General features: G+C 38.8%; 2 protein-coding genes across 9 annotated transcripts in view; one reads left to right on the top strand and one right to left on the bottom strand.

Moving 5' to 3' along the window:
* The first annotated feature begins 2,387 nt into the window (after nucleotides 1-2,387).
* LOC127433882 (ATP-sensitive inward rectifier potassium channel 15-like) overlaps nucleotides 2,388-23,528 on the top strand; it is a 45,394-nt gene continuing 24,253 nt past the window's right edge. Inside the window, exon 1 of the mRNA XM_051686192.1 lies at nucleotides 2,388-9,347. Within this exon, the coding sequence (XP_051542152.1) occupies nucleotides 4,960-5,973 (1,014 nt within the window). The 5' untranslated portion in view covers nucleotides 2,388-4,959 and the 3' untranslated portion in view covers nucleotides 5,974-9,347. The remainder of the gene's footprint in view (nucleotides 9,348-23,528) is intronic.
* LOC127433877 (transcriptional regulator Erg-like) overlaps nucleotides 10,474-23,528 on the bottom strand; it is a 54,520-nt gene continuing 41,465 nt past the window's right edge. For 6 of the 8 annotated variants that reach the window (XM_051686179.1, XM_051686181.1, XM_051686183.1 and 3 more), the window contains 7 exons: nucleotides 20,518-20,721; nucleotides 18,674-18,754; nucleotides 18,368-18,439; nucleotides 14,215-14,274; nucleotides 14,061-14,117; nucleotides 13,921-13,968; nucleotides 10,474-13,707 (listed from right to left, as the gene is read on the bottom strand). In XM_051686179.1, the coding sequence (XP_051542139.1) occupies nucleotides 13,187-13,707; nucleotides 13,921-13,968; nucleotides 14,061-14,117; nucleotides 14,215-14,274; nucleotides 18,368-18,439; nucleotides 18,674-18,754; nucleotides 20,518-20,721 (1,043 nt within the window). In that variant the 3' untranslated portion in view covers nucleotides 10,474-13,186. The remainder of the gene's footprint in view (nucleotides 13,708-13,920; nucleotides 13,969-14,060; nucleotides 14,118-14,214; nucleotides 14,275-18,367; nucleotides 18,440-18,673; nucleotides 18,755-20,517; nucleotides 20,722-23,528) is intronic. The other 2 variants (XM_051686182.1, XM_051686180.1) reach the window with 1 other exon arrangement.

Below are 23,528 nucleotides of genomic sequence, written 5' to 3'. Positions count from 1 at the left end.
CAAATGGTGCAAAACTGGTTGGGTCGTTCCTGGTATTCGGTGCCTTTTGGACATCATAACACAGTTTTAAAATCACTTCTTCTGTAATCATGATAGGGAGATGTAAAACATTTGAAACATGATTTTGGTCAAGCTCAGGTAAATACACTTAAGCAATTATGTAACAAAATAAATGAAGTGGTGGAAAATGTCCACCCTGTTAGGGACAAATGGACAACAGTTTGAAAGACTTATGATTTAAATGTATGAGCATATTGTAGAAAACCCATGTCCCTTTGTACTCTTAATTAATAAATTATTAAATGAAAGATATTATGAATGAATTGTACTTTCTCTCCGACACATCATTTTACATTTTTGTTTTCAGATACAAATGCATGAAAGATGTTTTTGTTTACTTTTAAAAGTAATACATTATTGATGCTCCAATATTTTTTCATTGACACTGAATTATTACTGTTTTTTGCTGACCTTATGAAATAATTATCAGGGAGGACAAAACCTGAAACCAAAAATGATTGTGACTCTTTAATTATGACTATTAATTTTTTTTATACAAAAACATGGATTAACATAAACAATTTGAGTGAAGCGTGGACAACCATCATATTGCAAATGTTTTCTCTGTGCTTTTGACTGGGCATTACCTTTGTGGTCCTGCCTAAAATACAAGGAGTACAGTATATATTCATTTTAATTTGAGGTTTTAATGTACTTATATTTTATATTTAAGATTATTTTAATAGGAAACAATATGTAAAACATTTCTAATGAAGTTCACATACACTAATTCTTCAACTTAAACATAAATGACTTTCACTGTCACTGTGTACATTCAAACTGTTCACTCTGTAGGTCTTCTAACTTAACAGGGTGGACGCTAACAGGGTGGACGCTAACAGGGTGGACACTAAGCTAACAGGGTGGACGCTAACAGGATGGATGTTAACAGGGTGGACGCTAACAGGGTAGACGCTAACAGGGTGGACGCTAACAGGGTGGACGCTAACAGGATGGACGCTAACAGGGTGGACACTAAGCTAACAGGGTGGATGCTAACAGGATGGACGCTAACAGGGTGGACACTAACAGGGTGGACACTAACAGGGTGGATGCTAACAGGGTGGACGCTAACAGGGTGGACACTAAGCTAACAGGGTGGACGCTAACAGGATGGATGCTAACAGGGTCGATGCTAACAGGGTGGATGCTAACAGAGTGGACGCTAACAGGGTGGATGCTAACAGGGTGTACACTAACAGGGTGGACACTAACAGGGTGGACACTAAGCTAACAGGGTGGATGCTAACAGGGTGTACACTAACAGGGTGGACACTAAGCTAACAGGGTGGACACTAACAGGGTGGACACTAACAGGGTGGACACTAACAGGATGAACACTAACAGGGTGGACACTAACAGGATGAACACTAACAGAGTGGACGCTAACAGGGTGGATGCTAACAGGGTGTACGCTAACAGGGTGGACACTAAGCTAACAGGGTGGACACTAACAGGGTGGACACTAAGCTAACAGGGTGGATGCTAACAGGGTGTACACTAACAGGGTGGACACTAAGCTAACAGGGTGGACACTAACAGGGTGGACAATAAGCTAACAGGGTGGACACTAAGCTAACAGGGTGGACACTAACAGGGTGGACACTAAGCTAACAGGGTGGACACTAACAGGTTGGACACTAAGCTAACAGGGTGGACACTAAGCTAACAGGGTGGACACTAACAGGGTGGACACTAAGCTAACAGGGTGGACACTAACAGGGTGGACACTAAGCTAACGGTGGACACTAAGCTAACAGGGTGTACACTAACAGGGTGGACACTAAGCTAACAGGGTGGACACTAACAGTGGACATTCTGACCTGAAGTCATTCCTTACACCATGTCTGAGCAAAAAGAAGCTAGTACAGAAGGTTTATCAAATAAATAATTGAATGTTTTAAAATATTAATGTAAAAATATAAACTACTACTGACTTTTTTCATATTTCCCTCAACAGAGTGGATGTATCAAGGTTGACCACATCATATTGGAAAGATAAAATAAGTAAAAATAGACCATTTAAAAAGAGGATCTCACTCACCTTCCCAAGTTGTTTTCCCTCCAAGGATGTGATGTCATCTTTATGATACGATGTAATTTCATTTTGCCAGCTTTAATTTAGATACAGTAGTCGAAAATAACAGAGTGGACAATAACTTCAGGGACCCTTTATTATGAATTTATAATAATTAAAATAAAATAGTTAAAATACATTTAATAATTATAAAAAAATCTATACATTAGAGAGAAATGTGACTGATATTCCCAACAATGTTATTTTTGTTTTTTTTGTTTGTTTTTTTTGGAAAAAAAATCACGCATAGTAAGTCTTGTATTCATCATGAAAATGGGATACAGAAGTCTGGGGACACAGGACAAATTGTGATATTTGGTGGTTTAAAATATGTAAATTGTTTCAAATTTACTTTTTTAATCAACTTAAATATGCTTAAAGTTTAAATGGTGTTATTTATGTCAAAGACAGCTTTAAAATTGATATTGTTCAACATTTTAAGGCAATAAGATAATGATCTTCACTGGGGACACAAAAGGCACCAAATACCAGGAATGACCCAGTTAATGATTTCTGATTAATTGTGCTGCAATCACAGTAAAAACAACATGCAGAATCATGAGACACTTTCTGATTGAGTTCACAAACATTTACAAAATCACATTACAACCTCTTACAATACAGTTAAGTGAACTGGATATTTGTCTACAAGAAAACAAACATGTCAGAATTACAGCAGATAGTGACAATCTGAACACTGTCCAACTCTTCAAAACTGAAAAAAAAAGCAGGCTGATTCATCAGTGGCTTGTAACTGATGCTGAGGTTCTTGTGAACTGTGATTATTCTCTGTCTGTCGCTGGATTAATTGAAGCATATAGACATTTAACACTGATCTTCATCTGTCAATGCACATTCATATAAGAGCAAAAACGTTTTACAATGGAACAAATGACTGCAAGAGGGTGATATTATTGTCATTTGACAGACAGAGTGTTTAAACTCATAACAGTGAAATAGAGCTGAAGTCAATGAGTGAACCGGATCCACAGGTGCATTTATTCACAGTCTCATTAACTGTCCTCAATATCATTGTGCTAAATTTTTGTGCTCATTCATGCAGGACAATGAGAAACAAAGACATTCGTCGAGGGGTAGACGGCTGACAGTTTCACATAACAGGTAAAAACCAGAAACACACGAACAACTTCACACCTGAGACGGGCAGAGCATCAGACACCTCAAAGGGCAAGTACTATAACTGTATTATATATCAGATCACACTTTACATTAATGTATCTACATGTACATTAGAAGGTGCTTGTGAGTGTCTCCTGTTAATTTACAACTCTGAAGAATATATTATTAACTTAGGAGAGTTAACCCAAAGGTTTGAAGACGTTTCACGTGCAAAGAGTAAGAAACTTCTAATGCTTTAAAGTTGATTAGAGTTAAATACCGTCATGAGTCTTAAAATGTGATGACTACATTTCAGTGTTTAGAATCTGTAAAAGAACTTTGATTGTGGCTGAATTGTGTGTGTTTGACAAATGTGTGTTTTTACTTTAACTCTGCTTTGTACTAATGGAATACATATTGGAGCACAATTGGAAGGACCTCGTTCTGTAGTAAACTAAAATCCCACAAGGTACTCTTTGGTTGGGTTTTGGTTATTGCATTTAGAAAGATTGTCCAAGCTACAGGTACAAATGTTAAAAAGACAAAAACAAAAATTCTTTATTTACCGAGATTATCTAATGGGGATCTTAAAAGATGCTTTTACCCAGCAAACACAGGACTTTCCCCAATGTTAATGTATGGCTCCCATATGGTTATATTTTTTGGGAACCAATTCCTAATATTCTGGGAACATTCTCTTTAGATTCTATTTTTTATAACCACAAACTAACATTCCCAGAATGTTGCAGGGAGGTTTTTGTGTGTATGGTCTAATGGTTATTTTTAGGTTTTATTTTTTGGATTTAGGATGGTATTGAAATAAAGCAGGGTTGCAGAAAGGATATATATTAATCTTCCAAAATGTGTTGTGGCTGATTTGAGTGATTATATAATAATTATAAATCATTATAATAAATAATTAATCTATCAATAACTTATCTGTTTATTGAGGTCGCAGCACGGTTGCAGAAAGGTTCAGGGAATTAAGAGTTTAAAGCAACATTAGGGGAACTATCATGTACAACCTAAAACAAACGTTCTATTTCCATTAAAAAAAATGTTTCTCAAAAACTAAAAAAGTACCTAAAAGCTCTGTTCTATCAGGAAGACTCGCAGACTTGAGTGAAATTCAAGATGACATTTATTTGATGAATATAAAACAGAAATGTAATGTCTCTCTTTGGCTTAAGCCCCGTCTGGCGGTCCGAAGAAGTTGGACCCGTCATATCCTGCCGGAGATAGGAGGCAGGGGCGAGAAGCCTACCCCGTGCAGGACGGGACTCAACTGGTGGTGGTAGGGTGGTGGAGGTTGCCGTGTTAGCACACTGAAACAGCTATGTGATAGATTATGAGCAGACTTATAAAGCAATGGCTTACAGGTGATTGGCTAGGAGTTACCTAGCTAATGATGTGATGATGTACAGCTGCTAGTCTTCCCGCTAGAACTACGCTGCGCTTACATTTCTAGGAACCAAAACTTAACGTTCCTAGAACATTCTAGGGACCAAAAATTGATAGTTGGGTATCAGCTTGTGAAATTTAAATAATTAAGGGACAGAGATTGATATCTGAATCTAGAGTACACTGATGTGAGGGACATTTTAGAGATCTATTTTTAAAGTCTTTTTGTAACTGAGATGAATTTCATCTTGTTCTATATTTCTCGTTTTACAGGAAAGAATCAGCAGCATTAAAAAACAAACATGACTGACAAACGCACTCACAGAGTCGTGTCTAAAGATGGCCACAATAACGTAAAGATCGATCACGTGGAGGGGATGGTGAAGCTCTTCCTGCACGACATCTGGACCACAGTGGTGGACATAAAATGGCGCTATAAGATCACCCTGTTTGCCTCCACGTTTGTCATGACGTGGTTTGTCTTTGGGGTCATTTTCTACCTCATTGGTTTGAGGAACGGCGACTTCGACGCAGATCCGGCGTCCAATCACACGCCATGCATCATGAACGTGGAAACACTGACAGGCGCATACTTGTTTTCTCTGGAGACTCAAACCACCATCGGTTACGGGTTCCGTCACATCTCGGAGGAGTGTCCCCTCGCCATCATCACGCTAGTTATCCAGCTGGTCATCACAGGACTTGCAGAGATCTTTGTGACTGGTGCGTTTCTGGCCAAGCTGGCACGACCCAAGAAGCGTGCAGGAACCATCAAATTCAGTCAATCAGCGGTGGTCTGCAAGCGTGATGGGAAATGGTGTTTGATGGTGCGAGTGGCCAACATGAGGAACAGCCTGTTGATTCAGTGTCAGCTCTCGGGTAAACTACTATCACCCCACATCACCCAAGAGGGCGAGAAGACCCTGATCCACCAGACCAGCATGGACTTTCATCTGGATTCCAGCAATGAGTGTCCATTCCTGCTTCTGCCGCTCACGTTCTACCATGTTCTGGATGACAGAAGTCCGCTGGCCGGCCTTACGGCTGAGAATCTACTGACACGTGAGTTTGAGCTGCTGGTCACTCTGAATGGGACAATGGAGTCGACCGCAGCCACCTGTCAGAGCCGAACGTCTTACGTACCGCAGGAGATCCTGTGGGGTTATGAGTTCAAACCCGTGCTCTTCAACACAGCGGGCAGAAAACTGACTGCAGACTTCAACTTCTTCGATAAAGTTCAAGCCTGCAGTGAGACGCTGACGATCCAGAAGTTCAGCGAGAAACTGCAGCTAGAGGAGGAGTACAGACGGGAGTGAAGAGACTAGACGAAGTCAAGAAGGTGCTGCACAACAGACTGAACACTGGAAAACCAGCTACAAAATGAGCTGGAAAATGATGTGGCAAGTGTAAATCATTCTGGAGTGGTAAGAAGATCTTAGCTTCAGCTGGTTCCTTTAGTGTGAAATTTTGGCTTCTGTTACTGCAGAATACAACAGAATCATGGAAGATGGACCACCATCAATCAATACATTATGGACCACAGAATTTACAGCACCAAAGCTTTTCATTTATACCTAAAGTCTCCTTAAGTTTGCCAAAAAATCGTTCATGTAACAACCCTATTTATAGAGCACAATAATCTGGTTCCAGAAGTAAAAATCTCATCCATTTTATTTCCATTGGTGAATAAATCTTCACAGATAACTTATAAACCTTTAAAGACAGACCTACCGTGAGCTCTGATGTTGTTAATTGATGGTATATGCTTCTGTTGAAGCCATCAGTCCACGTTATTTCAACTACATTGTTTAAAAATGGCATTAAATAGCAGAATTCCTGGTGAAGAACTACACTACCCATAATCCTGAAGTGAGATCCACCAATCAGAGAATCAGAGATTGTGAATGATGCAATCGAGTCACTCTCCCTACACTCTCAAACTACTTATATTTTTGTATATATCAGAATATTTTGCAATAAAATAAAATATATATTGTCTCTATTCTTTTTAATCAGCAACTTTGAATAAATATTTTATCATTTACATAGCTTTTCATTTGATTACATCATTCGCAATGCTTCATGGGATTGTAGTTCATTCCTTATTAAAGACGTTAAAGATGCTGTAAGCGATTTTTCATGGAAAGGTATTCAAAAATGTTCCTACTCCCTGAAAGATATTAATGAAATAAGTGTTGTAAAATATCTCACTGGTCTCTGTGACAGCTCTAGACTGTAAACAGCAAACAAATATGTGTCCGCGGTCTCTGACGCTTTCTGTCTGTCAATCATTTTACGTGTTTTCATAGTATTGTAGTTTCAGCGAATTATTGGCTACGTTCACACAGTGTTTAGAATTGACAATCGCATTTACTTACAGGTACGAGTCTTGAAATGTCCTGTTCATACTATATCTTACAGTAGCAACTTGAATCCTGTCTGTATGAACAAACAACCGTATTCTAACAGCAGTATCCATAGTAACAGTGACTGAAGTAAATATTAAAGATAGCGACATCCATAACACCGGCATGTCTTTTCATGATTTACTTCACGTTATTGACTAAACAAGTCCAAATGAGGTGCAAGTTCATCCATTAGATCATAATTAACTGACAGCAGCTTTGAATGCTTTTTAATCGCGTGCAGAGTGCAACTTTTGTGTCACGCGGCTCGTGCCCGCGAGCAGCCGGAGGAAAACAGTGGTTAGATATTCAGATTAGAGGTCTGACCAGGCCTTAAAATAAAACCCAAACCCGACCTGTACCTGAGACCGTGTGGCCCGACCCTACCCATCCTGAACGATACCGTCAGATTTTAAGCCTGAACCCGACCCAAACCCAAAGTCCTACTTGAAAAAGTGACCCGAACCTGGCCTGAAACCTGTCGGGTTCTCGGGTCCTGTCGGGCATGGGTCGGTTTGCAGACCTCTAATTCGGATGACACAGCTCATATCTCCGTCTCTGTGAGTCAACGAAACCCCACACGAAACACATGAGACACACACGTGTACAGTGCAGCATGGCTCTCATGTTATATGACGTGACTAACAACTAGATGTCCAATACGGTTCCATTCGCACAGCACAGGTTTGCAGAGAATGGGGTTGTGAGTCCTGAAAAGTTGCGGGTGTCAGTTCGGTCATAGAATGCGGTTGTCACACTTGTAAATAACCATTCTGTGTGTGAACGCAACCGTATTAAGCACTCAAAACAAGTTTGACAACCGTATTCTGCTGCTGTGTGAACGTGGCATTGAGGCATTATGCATTTTTATGCCATGTTGTTCATAACAGTTGTCAGTTGAGGGCGCTATTTTGCTGCTGTTGTTTTTAACAACCATTTCTGCTCTCAAAAAAGCTCATTTGGTATCTTTGGAGGGCGGGGTTTCGGAAAGAGGGGGCGTGGCTAATCCAACGGCTCAGTCTCGTGGAAGTAGATCGGCTAAAATCGCTTACAGCACCTTTAAGTACGCAGTCTTGAATCTTTAGGTGCATCCCAATCCACACACTTCTGTACTATTTTATGTCATTTTGAAGTGTCAGTAGTGTGAGTAGTATGTTTACACTGAAAATGCAATAAAAAGAAGTGTACTGCGAGTACCCGGATGATGCAGTTTTTCAACCGTCAAAACGGAGTGTGGAATGTTGGACACTTCGTGTACTCGGCGCACGCGGCTTGCCGTACATAGCGGAAGAGGCGGAGTTAGTATGGTGATCTGGCAAAAGAGTTCTAAATAATGGAGAATATAACAACTAACGAAACTTCTGTTAAGACAGCACCTTACAAAAGTGAGATAAATGCTTTGCCATCAAACCATGCTGTGTGAACATGTATATTATTAAGATATAAGTGTTGAACTGAGGGTGGATAGCGTGCTAAAACTAGCGGCAACACAACGCTTGGGTTTGAAACGTCACTTCCGTCAGCTGTTAAACGGTGAACGCTTCCGTGTAGTAAAAAAAAACTTTAAGTGTTCCATTTGGGACGATACTACACTTTGAAAACTCATACACTACATGGCTGAGTGCATAGTACATTTTGTAAGTGCATAGTGTACAGTGTGTCGTTTGGGATGCAGCTTTTGTTTTTTTGTCAGATTTTCAAATACCTTTTTGCTTCAAATCAAAGTTTGTAATGTTGGGATTCACCTCAGAGCTGGTTGGTTTGGTTCATGGCACACAACTCTTTTATGAAGGATTTTATGAAATTCCTATGGAGCAAATGAATGGGAAAAATACTTCTGGAACAAAGACGACTGAAAAAGAGGCTGGGCACTGTTGCGAAATATTACAACCACTCATATAGAGCACTTTACATTGTCCAATCAACTAATGTTGGATAAAATCAAGTCCCGCCCTACATTTTTTCCTGTTGAATATCCAGTTTCATATGAGGGGCCCATATTTGACACGCAATAATCAATTGATAAATCAATAAATCAATTGAGAAATCGATAAATCAATTGCGCAATAAATTATAAAGATAATTTGATAAATAAAGGGCCTAGAATCCCGACTCTCCAGTTGGTCTGCTGCTTCTCTGAGAAGCTGAGACAAGCCAGACATCTTCGACGGCTTAATAATGTGGAAACGGTGGGGGAGTCTGGGTATCTCAGCGAGTATTGACGCTGACTATCACCCCTGGAGTCACGAGTTCGAATCCAGGGTGTGCTGAGTGACTCCAGCCAGGTCTCCTAAGCAACCAAATTGGCCCGGTTGCTAGGGAGGGTAGAGTCACATGGGGTTACCTCATCATGGTCGCTATAATGTGGTTCTCGCTCTCGGTGGGGCGTGTGGCGAGTTGTGTGAGGATGGCATGAAGCCTCCACACACGCTACGTCTCCGCGGTAACGCGCTCAACAAGCCACGTGATAAGATGCGCGGATTGACGGTCTCAGACGCGGAGGCAACTGAGATTCATCCCCGCCACCCCGAGGACTTAAGAGCGCATTGGGAATTGGGCATTCCAAATTGGGGAGAAAAAGGTAGAAACGGTATGAAACAGTGCCATCAAAGAGCACTGACCAATGACAGCTTCTGTAACATCTGGCAATGAGTGATGACAACAGATTAGGCACCGGACCCTCCCGTCTCGGAGGGAAATCAAGAAAGGCCAATAGATAATAGAAAAAGCAATAGGCAAATTAAAAATACAATCATTAATCACTCCGTAATCACATATTAATAATAATAAAAAATATATTAATCACAAATTCTATATAACAAATTGTTAAATTGAATATTGCATTTTTTATTTATGTATCTGCTTTTATTAATTGGTTATTTTTTGATGATCAGATTGTTGATTCTTTTTATCTATTTATCCACATGTATATAATTGATTTCTCAATTGAATTATTGATTTTTCAACTGATTATTGTGTGTCACATATGGGCCCCCATAGTTTCATTCAGTGATATGGCACATTATGCTGTTTCATGTTGACTGTCTTTAATTATTTTAGAGATTTCACTGGCAGGATTTTTCTATAAATGTCCTGTATAATCCAGTTTTTTCCCCTTTTCCTCATTGAATATTTCAGAATTTCAGATACAATATTTTATTTCTCCTTGAATAAAAAAGTGATTTACATGCATGTTTGTGTTTAACTGACTCTACAGAGAAAGATACACTGTCTTCTCAAATGATCTTCTAGTTCATGACTGTGTTTTGGCAACACTGAGACACACTCTGAGCACGCTCAGTCCGTCAAGAAACCTGTGTGTGTTGGGACAACAAACAGTCGCTCGTCAGTGTTTATGAACAGAACAATAGACAATGAGGGTGTTGCTTTACTCAAAGCCAGAACAACACATTTTTGAAAATAGTTTATTAAAATGATTCAGTAGAAAACCATATAATTGATCTAAGTATATGATTTCTTCCCTTTGTCAACAATCTCAAGAGCATCATGGCGTTCTCTGATCTGATCTGGATTCAGTAGAACAGAGACACGAGTGTGCTGCGCCAGTCCCGATTTATACAAACACACACGTTTGAGCACATGTGCTTTCACTGTAAACAACGGATAATACTGAGTTTCATTCAAAAGCCACAAGCATATGACTGTTTTGACACTTTGGTTCATTTCTCTGTTATATAAATCTACCATAAAATGTCTTTGGCTGGCTGAGATCAACTCGTAGTGTTTAAATGCATAAGTTATATAACTATTATATAAAAAGAATATATAACACTGAACTGTACACTCCAACCTAACAAACGCACAGCGTTTGTGACTCAGAACAGAATAATAATATTAATAATAATAATACATATTGGTATTCTTTGGTAAATCTCTCCAGCTGTGTGAGGAGCTGTTTTCTGTAAGGCACCGATTTATAAAAATCCACCTCCGTCTTTAAAAGTTTGAGGTCATTAAAAAACATTTTAAAGAATCATATTCCAGTTTTCTAAATAGCAAAACAAATATGAATCGTCTTTAAGGCAACTATCCTCTGAACGATCTCTAATACCATATAAACTGCATAATACTGATAAATACAACTTACTACCAACTCTATAAATCTTCATGATCACATACTTCAGTTCCTCTCTCATTCACCTGTCTCACCTCATCATCTCATTCACCTGTCTGTCTGCTCCTCTGACCTGTCTGTCTCACACGTCTCACCTTCTAAACTCTCTTTGATATGTCTGTTATTAAAATAAGGTAGTTTAATGCATAAAACATATAGATTAATAAGTAATTGATCATGCATCTATGTTTTTGTAATTAATAGCCCTTTTTACACAAATGCAACATGTTATATTTGCTCTTTTTCAGCACCTAGTGAGCTGCCTACAGAGGCTGTATTTTAAAGAATAAAATATACTTTGGTTTTCCACGTTGTGTGTTGGTTTTACAGAACATGTCTGTGAGCATCTTCTGCGCATACATCTGGTATTAACTGTGCTAAAGAATACACTGTAAAACATTTGAGATGTAAAAATGCTGCAGTAAAAAACTGTTGATTGGTTAACTGATTGTTATGAATGAGGTACAGTGAAAATGTTTATATATTAATCAATACATGTAATTTTACAGTATAATATTGAACAAATTGTGTTTATTTTTTTAGGGTTAAAAAGTTTGATTTACCTTATCTTAATTTAACAAGACACATGTTTTTTTATGGTTAACTATTGTTAAAAATTACAGTGAAAAACAATAATTGTGTGTTCCCAGAGATCCCTGCGTGACCAATCACATTTAATTATATTTTTTCTTTTTAATGTTTGTTATCAGTTATGTACATTGGGGAGCTTTATTTTAAATTTTACAGTATGTTGTTTAGTTATTTCATTATTTTAGTGTCATGTGTGTTTCTCTGGTGGTGTTTTGTGCACTGTTTATATTGTCCATTACTGCTGTAAGTCATTATTTGGCTTTTTGCTATAGCACCTGTGTTACTATGGTGATTAAATGTGCAAAACAGACTTTTACTGCTTTTTCCCATAGGTTGGTATTATATCACATTATATCATGTAATGATCAGTGTTGAGTGTAATCCAAAGTAATTAGTTACTGTAATCTTATTACTTTTAGTCAAAAAAGTAGTTAATGCATTACTGTACTGACTTTCAATTAGTTGTTCATTACAGTGTTATGCTTATTTCTAATATATTATTTATGTAGAATACATTAATTACGGCCCCGTAATGAGTCATTGTGAAGGAGAAATGAGAGGTGATGAGTGTATGACTTGTGTGTAACAATGAACAAAGAAATATAGAAATTATTTTGAATTTGTTGATCTGAAAAGTGTTTTAGAAAGTAACTTAAAAGTAAAGTAATTAGTAATGTGATTACATTTCCATGACGTAATTAGTAAAGTAATCTGATTACAATTTAATAGAAATAATAAGTAATTTGTAGTGGATTACTATTTTTAAGTAACTTACCCAACACTGGTAATAATGTATATGGAAGTGATCTGTAAAATAAACAGGTGCCAAAATGACATCGTGTAATTGCCTGAAACATGGTCACTGTATTTTTTACGGTAAATTAATAACAACTACAGCTGCCAGTTCTGTGCTGTAAACTTCCAGGATATTTTTTTTACAGTGTCTCATAAAACAGTCGTAATGCGTATGCTCGGCCGTGCACGAGACGTTACTACACGTGGAAAAACAAAGTATTTTTTTCACTTAGGGTTTAAGGACATTAAGGCATAACTTCTATAAAGATGATTTGTTTTGTGAAAAGTGCTATAAAAACAAAAATGTCTTATGAGATTTTATTTCAGTTAAGATGAAGTTTTCGAAGGCAGCTCGTTAGGTTTGAAGCAGAGCAACATTTTCACATTCTTATTTCATTCTTCACCAGATCTGTGACGTTTCTCAGACCGCATATAAGAAACTCCTTCAGTTTTATGTTATCCGGCACAGATAACAGATAAGACACTTCTTTACGTAGAGCTTCGTTAATTCGGTTCTGTAGATTCTGCTGTTTTAAATCCAGTAAGTGCCTGATGGGCGACTCGTTTCTGTTGGTCTGATTCTGCTCAGATGTCTCGAGATGTTTAGTAGTAGGATCCCAGGTGTGAGGGCATGTGAGCAGGCGGGTGGCGAGGGCTGGGGTAGATGCCTGCTGCGGGCGAGTTCCAATACGGACTCGGAGCGGCGAAGAAACTGGGCGAGGTGGCGGGCAGCGGCTGAGGGTGCGGCGACACAAAGTTCATCTTCTGCGGGTGCGAGTGGTATGCGCTCATGTACGACAGATCCGTGGGGTATTTGTACATGGACGACTCGGGCGGGTGCGGCTGCAGGGCCTGAGCGATGCCGTGGAAGTCAAACTTGTATGCATAGCGTTTGCCGTGGACTTTGGTCATGATGTTTTTGTCATAGTAGTAGCGCAGAGCGCGACTCAGTTTGTCGTAGTTCATGTTGGGTTTGCTCTTCCTCTCGCCCCAGCGCCGCGCCACCTCGTCCGGGTCGGTCATCTTAAACTCGCCGTTGGTTCCCTCCCATGTGATGCAGGATGAGTTTGAGCTGTCGGACAAAAGCTCCAGGAGAAACTGCCACAGCTGGATCTGACCTGAACCTGATATAACACAGATACACAATAAACATCACACAATCATTACTCACACACTGACACTGTATATCTGACCTCAACATGACACATTCAGCTAATCTTATGTGCACGCAAGTACACATGAACAGATAACTTGTGATTTCCAGACTAATTTGTGAGTCATTTTTGATTTATCAATTTGAAGAATCAGTTCATATGAGTCATTTGTTCAACTCTTACCTGGATTTGCCAGTCTGCTGCTGGTCGGCCCCAAAATCTGGTATAGATCTACAGACACACAACAAACAACACGTTCACAACAGACACTCACTGCTGCTGAAGGTTTAACGGTAATGAAGCGAGCGTTTGAGTTCTCTCACCTAAATGAACTCTCTGATCCTCAGTTTTAGTCATGATGGTAGCTGAACTCTGAGAAACTAACAAACACACAGAATGTGATATACCGGAAATGTACATGTACAGCGTGAGAAAGTATAGCGTATGATGTGAAGCAGACAGTGAAGTTTCTCACACCTTTAGAAGCAGATACAGTCTGAGGCCACACAGCACGTCTGCCCATGTCATAACTGGCATCTGGAACACAATAAACAAACATGCCATGTGCAGTACATTGAGTGTACACTAGAGGGAGTGTGTAAGTGTATACTGAGTGTACACTACAGGGAGTACAGAGTACAGAGGGCACACTAGAGGAAGAGTACACTGAGTGCACACTAGAGGGAGTGTGTAAGAGTCCACTGAGTGTACACTAGAGGGAGTGTGTAAGAGTACACTGAGTGTACACTAGATGAAGTGTGTAAGAGTACACTGAGTGCACACTAGAGGGAGTGTGTAAGAGTCCACTGAGTGTACACTAGAGGGAGTGTGTAAGAGTACACTGAGTGTACACTAGATGAAGTGTGTAAGAGTACACTGAGTGTACACTAGATGAAGTGTGTAAGAGTACACTGAGTGTACACTAGAGGGAGTGTGTAAGAGTACACTGAGTGTACACTAGATGAAGTGTGTAAGAGTACACTGAGTGTACACTAGAGGGAGTGTGTAAGAGTACACTGAGTGTACACTAGAGGGAGTGTGTAAGAGTACACTGAGTGTACACTAGAGGGAGTGTGTAAGAGTACACTGAGTGTACACTAGATGAAGTGTGTAAGAATATACTGAGTGTACACTAGAGGGAGTGTGTAAGAGTCCACTGAGTGTACACTAGAGGGAGTGTGTTAGAGTCCGCTGAGTGTACACTAATTGAAGTGTGTAAGAGTCCACTGAGTGTACACTAGAGGGAGTGTGTAAGAGTCCACTGAGTGTACACTAGAGGGAGTGTGTAAGAGTCCACTGAGTGTACACTAGAGGGAGTGTGTAAGAGTCCGCTGAATGTACACTAGAGGGAGTGTGCAAGAGTACACTGAGTGTACACTAGAGGGAGTGTGTAAGAATATACTGAGTGTGCACTAAATGAAATGTGTAAGAGTCCACTGAGTGTACACTAGAGGGAGTGTGTAAGAGTACACTGAGTGTACACTAGATGAAGTGTGTAAGAGTACACTGAGTGTACACTAGAGGGAGTGTGTAAGAATATACTGAGTGTACACTAGATGAAGTGTGTAAGAGTACACTGAGTGCACACTAGAGGGAGTGTGTAAGAGTACACTGAGTGTACACTAGATGAAGTGTGTAAGAGTACACTGAGTGTACACTAGAGGGAGTGTGTAAGAGTTCATTGAGTGTACACTAGAGGGAGTGTGTAAGAGTTCATTGAGTGTACACTAGATGAAGTGTGTAAGAGTACACTGAGTGTACACTAGAGGGAGTGTGTAAGAGTACACTGAGTGTACACTAGAGGGAGTGTGTAAGAGTACACTGAGTGTACACTAGATGAAGTGTGTAAGAGTACACTGAGTGTACACTAGAGGGAGTGTGTAAGAGTCCACTGAGTGTACACTAGAGGGAGTGTGTAAGTGTTTTAGCTCATGAAACAGAACAGTGGTACACATTTACATAAGGAGTGAAATGATTTCCTTGCATTTCTGCTTTAAATTATAAATGCAAACTAACCTAAATCAGAAAGATAGTTAGAAAGAAGTAAAGTTATAGAATAAAAAGAACAATAAGCATACCTGCCAACACTCCCAACTTTACCGTGTTTCTCCGGTTTTTCCACCCCTTCACCCGCTGTACTCCCGATTTACAATTTCTCCCGATAAAATCACGATTTTCCACTTCCCAAATTTGCTCATGAGAATGTATTAGACCTCCAGTTAGGGTTGCCACCCGTCCGTAAAATACTTAAAATAAAATACTCGCCCGTATTTAAATATGTAATGATGCATCCCATTTTAAATCAATACGGGACGCGATTTATCCCATAAGCTGGTCAGATGGCATCACAGCAAAATTGTTCCAGATCGTTAATTTAACACTGATATAAGTTGGAAATGTTTCATACAGTGGGAATGGGGTCGTCTGAAAAGTCCACACATTGTGCTAAAACGTGCTAATACTGTGAAGGGTGTGGTAAGGGACCGTCTGAAAAGTCCACACATTGTGCTAAAACGTGCTAATACTGTGAAGGGTGTGGTAAGGGACCGTCTGAAAAGTCCACACATTGTGCTAAAACGTGCTAATACTGTGAAGGGTGTGGTAAGGGACCGTCTCAAAAGTCCACACATTGTGCTAAAATGGTGGATATTTTCATTGAAAAACAGAAAGTTAAATGTTCATTAAGAGGTCAAAATTACACAGAATACAATCACTGAGTCATAAAGACAAGAAGTACAGGTGAAGGGAAAAAATGCATATAAACCAACACAGATGTATACATAAAGAAGATAAATAATCGAAGAAATAAAAAAATTATTTTAGTCCTGGGTCAGGAAAGTTCTCAGCATATAAGAAAGGATACACACTTTCTATTATTAATAACTCAAAAAGCATTTCATGCTAAAACTGTCAAGGATCTGAGTACATTTCTTGGTATTATTCATCTTTAATGTGGTATCACTGACCTTTATTGCCGCTCCCTATATGCATATTACGCAGTTTATGTAGTGCACGTACTCCCTACAGGGACACCAGAAACTCCAGCGGCTGCCGTTCCTCACACATACCACCACCCCCCCCCCCAAAATCTCCCTATTTTTCACAATCCGATGTTGGCAGGTATGAGTAAGTAAACACATAACAGAAAAAATATATATATTTATAAAAAAATGAAGAAGAAATACTTCAGATTCTGCACTGTTTCTAGGTGAATAATCGTATGTCAGTACATGAATGTCACTGATCATATGAACTCTTTGTACAGACGGTTGGATTGAAGCTCTTTAGAACATTCTCAAATCATGCGTGAGAACATGATCATCAGGTTTTCTTCATGTACATGTTGTCAGTAAAATAAGTTATTTTTTCCAATTCAACCTTTCACTCAAATTGTTCTGCTAGTAACATAACTAGTAATCGGAGAACATAGGACTTTTAGACACTCTCTTTTCAGTGGCAAGAAAAAGTATGTGAACCCTTCGGAATTATCTGAATTTATGTATAAATTTGTCTTAAAATCTGGTTTGATCTTTATCTAAGTTATAATAATGAACAAACACGATCTGTTTTAACTAATAACATGTATATTATTGTATTGTTTTTGTACATACTGAATACATCATTCAAACATTCAGTGCTGTGGAAAAAGTAAGTGAACCCCTAGGCTAATGACGTCAACAGAAGCTAATTAGAGTCAGGAGTTGGCAAACCTGGCATCCAGATAATTGAAATGAGATTGTAGGTGTGGGTTTAGAGCTGCTTTGACTTATAAAAAGCACTCAAACATTTAGAGTTTACTATTCACAAGAAGTATCTGCTGAGGTGGACCATGCCTTGCAAAAAAGAGATCTCATAAGACCTACGATCAAGAATTGTTGCTTTGCATACAGCTGGAAAGGACTACAAAGTTATCTGGAAGAGCTTAGATATTCATCTGTCCACAGTTAGACAAACTGTCTATAAATGGAGATGATTTAGTACTATAGGTACTCTCTCTAGAAGTGGCCGTCCAGCCAAGATGACTCAAAGGGCACACCGCAGAATGCTCAGTAGAAGTTGGGTGATGCAGCAGGACAGTGACCCTAAACATTGAAGTAAATCCACTACAGAAGTACTTGGAGTGTCCCAGTCAGAGCCCAGACCTTAACCCAATAGAGATGCTGTGGAATGACCTCATGAGAGCCGTTCACACCAAATATCCTAAGAATATGACTGATCTGAAGCAGTTCTGTAAGGAAGAATGGTCCAAAATTCCTTCTGAACATTGTTCACGTCATTGTTGGTTGAGGTTATTGCTGCCAATGGAGGATCGGCCAGTTATTAAATCCAAGGGTTCACTTAATTTTCCACAGCACTGTGAATGTTTAATGGGATGTGTTCCATAAAGACATGAAAGATTATAATTGTTTGTGTGTTATCTTCAGCACACTGTGTTTGATAATACTTGTGACTTTGATGAAGGTGAGATCACATTTTATGACCAGCTAATTCCAAAGGGTTCACATACTTTTTCTTGCCACTGTTTATATACATATAAAAATAACCTCAACCTTTAACTGTGAAAATGAGCTTTTCTTGTGACCTTTTAACCTTTGACTGTCTGACATTGATACTGTATTTGTTGACTGACCTGCTCTGATGGGACCTCTGGGGGCGTCTGGAGGATAGACGGGAGCATTTGGAAAAATAAAGCTGGCTCCTCCTGAAAACACATGAACACAAACACAATAATACATTAATAAATCACATTTAATCACATTCAGCATCAGTCAGCACAAGCACGAGAACTCGGCATGCAAACACACACAGACTGTGTTATATGTGTGTGTGCACTTCAACTTCACACCGTCTCATAGTGACTGAAGAGGCGTGTAAGCTGTGGGCGGGGCAGATACAGTGTGGGCAGGGTCAGGAGCGGGGCCGCAGCACTGCTTACCTGTGTTGCGAGCATGCATTAACCGCGGGGAGTTTTGCAAGGCTTTGTCAACATCATCTGAAGTCAAGTGAGGGAGTGGAGCTGAGAAACATGACAAATACAAATCAAATCAAACCACTGAAAACACCTGGTCACATGATGATGACAGACAGACAGATGGAGCACACGCTCTGTTCTGTACAAAACAAACACTATTTTCTCTCCCTAAATAACTTCAGTTACTGTGTGTGTTTGTGTGTAAATATACAGAACAAAAGCGTGTGTGTTATGAGCAAAAGGATGAATGAAAATCGAGTGTTTGAGACAGAGATGTGTGGACTGTCATATCTCTCTCTCTCCTCTTAAAGGGACAGTTCACTCAAAAAAATGAACATTCTGTCATTATTTACTCAAACTCATCTGAAGTCATACAACAGCTTTGTGTGAGGAACAAATTGAAAGTTGTTTCAATGTAGTTGTTATTACTGATTGGCTGGTGAGTGTTAAACCATTTTAAAACACGATGTGACAGCGAATACTTCTGTACTTAAATGATTTTAACACACTCCGCTTCATGTCGGGTCATTCTTTGCCTCCATGTTGTGCGTTAAAATAATTCTTCCATGGATTACTCCTTAATGTTTCTCTCCGCTGCAGCTCTCAAATCTCATTTGCATGTGGCACATCACATTCTGTGTTTGCTCCAGCATTCATGGATTCAGAAGCTGTATGGACTACTTTTATGTTGTTTTATGTCCTTTTTGAAGTTTGACAGCCGCTGGTCACTGTATGCTTTCTTTAAAGGGTAAAGAGCAGCCTGAAGATTCTGCTAAACCTTCTGTCTTCCACAGAAGAAATAAAGTAATTCAGGTTTGGAACAGCATGAGGATGAGTGAATGATGACAGATTTTTAGGTGAACTATCTCTTTAAGAAACTTGTGTTGTGATTTCCCCATAACAAAGAATTGAAAAACGTCTCTACAATCAGAGTTCTGAAATATGAATGTGTATTAATAATCTCAAATGAGTCATATAAATGTGGCATGAAAGGCTGATGGACTATTTATTTAGAGTAGAGTATTTATGGAAGTATTTTAATGACAAATGTCTAATTGCACTAATTGAAAAATAAACAAATTGCATTAACAGTCCTTGCATTTTATCATATAGTTGTATATTTAAGCTGTGAATATTTTGGCTCTAAATACATTTTTCTTTTTTTTAAATGCTAATTCGGCTTTAAAATTTCCGTGGTTAAAATGACTGATTTTCCTGCAATGCCAGGATGTACAAGACTTTAACCACTGAAATTTTAGAGCTGAATTTGCAAAGCAAAATATAATGGACCGAATATTACCTGTCGAATAATAAAGATGAAATAAAAAACTAAAACTGAAGATATTGGAAGGTGAATATTAATTAATGCATTTTTAACGATAACATTTTGTGTGAAATGTTTTCAACTGAAATATTCACAGCTTAAATATACAACCATATTACATTGCATCCCCAGAACATGCAAGCCCTGTTAATGCAATGTGTTTATTTTTTAATAAGTGAAATTCAGTGTCCTTTTGTGTTTTAAAGACATCTGTCATCAATGTATTTCCATAATTATTAGGATGATTTAAATGGTGTTATGAGTGTTATTGAAAATGATGAAAGTTTTTGATGGTTGAGGAGGCGACAATCAGAGAGAGAAATATGTGAAATTAATTAAAGACAAGAAATAATAAGAAGTGAGAGTGAGGGATGTGTTGATTGATTTGGAGTTCGATGTCATGCAACGGTCGCATGCAGGAAACTGAACATCACAGCAGCGCAGCGTCACGGATGTTGAAGCGTGTTTGTGGCGTGTCACTCACTCTCTCGCAGGTACTGCAGGTGTGACAGCAGAATATCAGCCGTGTAGCTGCTGGTGAGACGCTGGACGTCGTCTTTGGTCATCTTACAGAGCTCCTTCCCATCCACACTGTGAAACAGCGACACGTTGACCTGCGGCAGACTGTATTCCTTCACGGCCCACTCCAGCCACTGACGCACGTGATCCGATGACCACAGAGTCGGATCTGCAGGAGAAAGAATGTTTCGTTCAGTGTGTCTCTGTAATCCAAACATTACTGTTCAGAGACAAATATGGGTAACACTTTACATTAAGGTTTTATTTATTATTATTATTATTTTTTTTCTCCAATTTGGAATGCCCAATTCCCACTACTTAGTAGGTCCTCGTGGTGGCGCAGTTACTCATCTCAATCCGGGTGGTGGAGGACAAGTCTCAGTTGCCTCCGCTTCTGAGACCGTCAATCCGTGCATCTTATCACGTGACTCATTGTGCATGACACCGCGGAGACTCACAGCATGTGGAGGCTCATGCTACTCTCCACAATCCACACACAACTTACCACACGCCCCATTGAGAGCGAGAACCACTAATCACGACCACGAGGAGGTTACCCCATGTGACTCTACCCTCCCTAGCAACCGGGCCAATTTGGTTGCTTAGGAGACCTGGCTGGAGTCACTCAGCACACCCTGGATTCAAACTCACGACTCCAGGTGTGATAGTCAGCGTCAATACTCACTGAGATACCCAGACCCCTGTGGTTTTATTTATTATTAAGGTTCAGAATATACTCACATGAATTCACTTAAAATTATAAAAATTCCATTGTTAGTTTATATTGCAATAACTAATGTTAACGTATACAACTGTTAAAGTCAAAAATGTATATGTTGAAATTAACATAAACCAACATTAATAAATGTGTAAAAGTATTGTTCATTGTTAATTCATATATGAACTTATTTAGGTAACTAATGTTGACAAATGCAACCTTATTGTAAAGTGTTCCCGAAAACTCTCTTTAGAGATCCAATGAGGGCGACACATCTATGACGTAAAGGATCATGTTTCAGTGAATCAATCCCAGAGAAACCGTCGCCATAGAGACGGCATTAGCGATAGCTGTAATGATGACACTTTTGACGAATATTTCAGGATCTACATATCCTATTACATCGAGTGTGGGCTTGTTTGATTCAGAGCCGTCTACTGTAAGTTGAGATATGCCAATTTTTATATCACGTTTATTTTTCATGAAGTAATAAACTATAATGTGACAATAATTCTGTTTTCTCCGTTTATCATACGTGTGCATTTCACACGCTAATTAACACTGCAGTTTGGTCTCTGAGTGAAACAAATCTAATCGTTATATTTGATTAATCAATACCTTTCCAAAGATATATGACACATGATTGTGTGATCTTTTGATCTTTTTACTGGTTTTACATATGATTGTTGTGATCGCAAATTTGCGAATTCTGAAAATGGAACAGTTCTACTTTGTCCACGAATTTAATTATATTAAATTAAATTAAATTAAGTTAATTTCATTATAAAGATAAGATTCTAAACTTTAAAAAGACACCTATTATGTGCAGATCAACCAACTGGTTGTTGAGTAATACCATAATATATATATATATATATATATTTGTGATGAGTGCCCCCTCTTGGCCCGGTATCGGGCCGCTCCAGGTGTAAGAGGTTAAACCTGTTGCCATCCGTGTTTCTTGTATAGTGATGAGACCAAAATGTTATTGTGATCAAATGTCAATCATTGTGGGTTCAGGAGTGACTCGTGTATTCTGTAATTTAATAAATGTACTAAATTATAATTATGATGTGTCTGCCACTCTCAAAACGATGTGAACAAACTCTTTTTCAGAAGTTCACAGTGTTGTTATAATGTTATATAAAGTGCTCCAGTTTCACTTTATTTTCACATTCTGGTCACTCCAAACCAAACTACACAACTGACCTGCAGCTGCACTGGGACACAGTTTGTGAACAAATACAACAGAAGTCATGTGACACGAGACTAGTCAACACAGACCTGACATGTCAAATACTGGTAGAACTAACTGACTAACTAGTACAACCTTAATATGCATCTACAGTAAATGTATGTGAAGCTGGCGTGTGTTAATGCAGGTGAAACGAGTCGTGTTATAAAGCCGTGTTTCTTGCATGTGTTCCTCACTGCACGCGGCGTGTCTATTGTCCGTCTGAACGAGCGGGAAAAACAGGATGTTGTTACGCTGCAGTCACTGTCTTCATAACTGCACTTCAGCAGGAAGTTGCATTAGAGGACAAACTCTTACTCAACACATGAAACACTTCATCTAATCTGATTTCGTTTGGAAACACATCGATTTTGCTGCGTTTACGCCTCTCATCTTTCGAAAACACTCTCCATTACTGCAACCTTTTGGAAATAATGACATTAGGAAACAGAAAACACTGTCTACAAAAACATTTTAAAAAAACGCATGTTAATGTGGACGTGGCATAAACGAGGACAAATTATAAACTTTTATTGTTTTATATAAAGCTAATTATAATGACTATCCACTAATCTAATTACAAAAATTGTGTCGACATTACATTTCAAATACTTTTAATCAGATTACAGTTACGTTAACTAATGAAGTTAATTACTTATAAGTACATTACTTGGGTTACACATATTTTAAAATAAGATTATTTTTGAATAACACATTTAAAACATGAATTACCTTCATATGTACAATGGACGAGGAGGAAATACAGACATTATTTTGAAGTGGAACACAAAAGCATTTCTGTGAATAGTGTTTAGAAAGTAACTTAAAAGTAATTAGTAATGTGATTACTTTACCGATGAAGTTTTTTGAGTAACTTACTTAACACTGCCTAAAAGTCAACATGAAATCAAAATAGACTCCATTTACTTTCTTAATTAACACATCCCTGGTTTTATTGTCAGGGTTCCTCTTTTTGACCACTTCATTTCCATGATATTTCAATGACCTCTCTAGTTATTTCTGA

This window comes from Myxocyprinus asiaticus, chromosome 43, assembly GCF_019703515.2.
Source record: "Myxocyprinus asiaticus isolate MX2 ecotype Aquarium Trade chromosome 43, UBuf_Myxa_2, whole genome shotgun sequence".
Lineage (NCBI taxonomy): Eukaryota > Metazoa > Chordata > Actinopteri > Cypriniformes > Catostomidae > Myxocyprinus > Myxocyprinus asiaticus.
The sequence above is the reverse complement of the archived record's forward strand: the minus strand, read 5'-3'. Positions and strand labels throughout refer to the sequence as shown.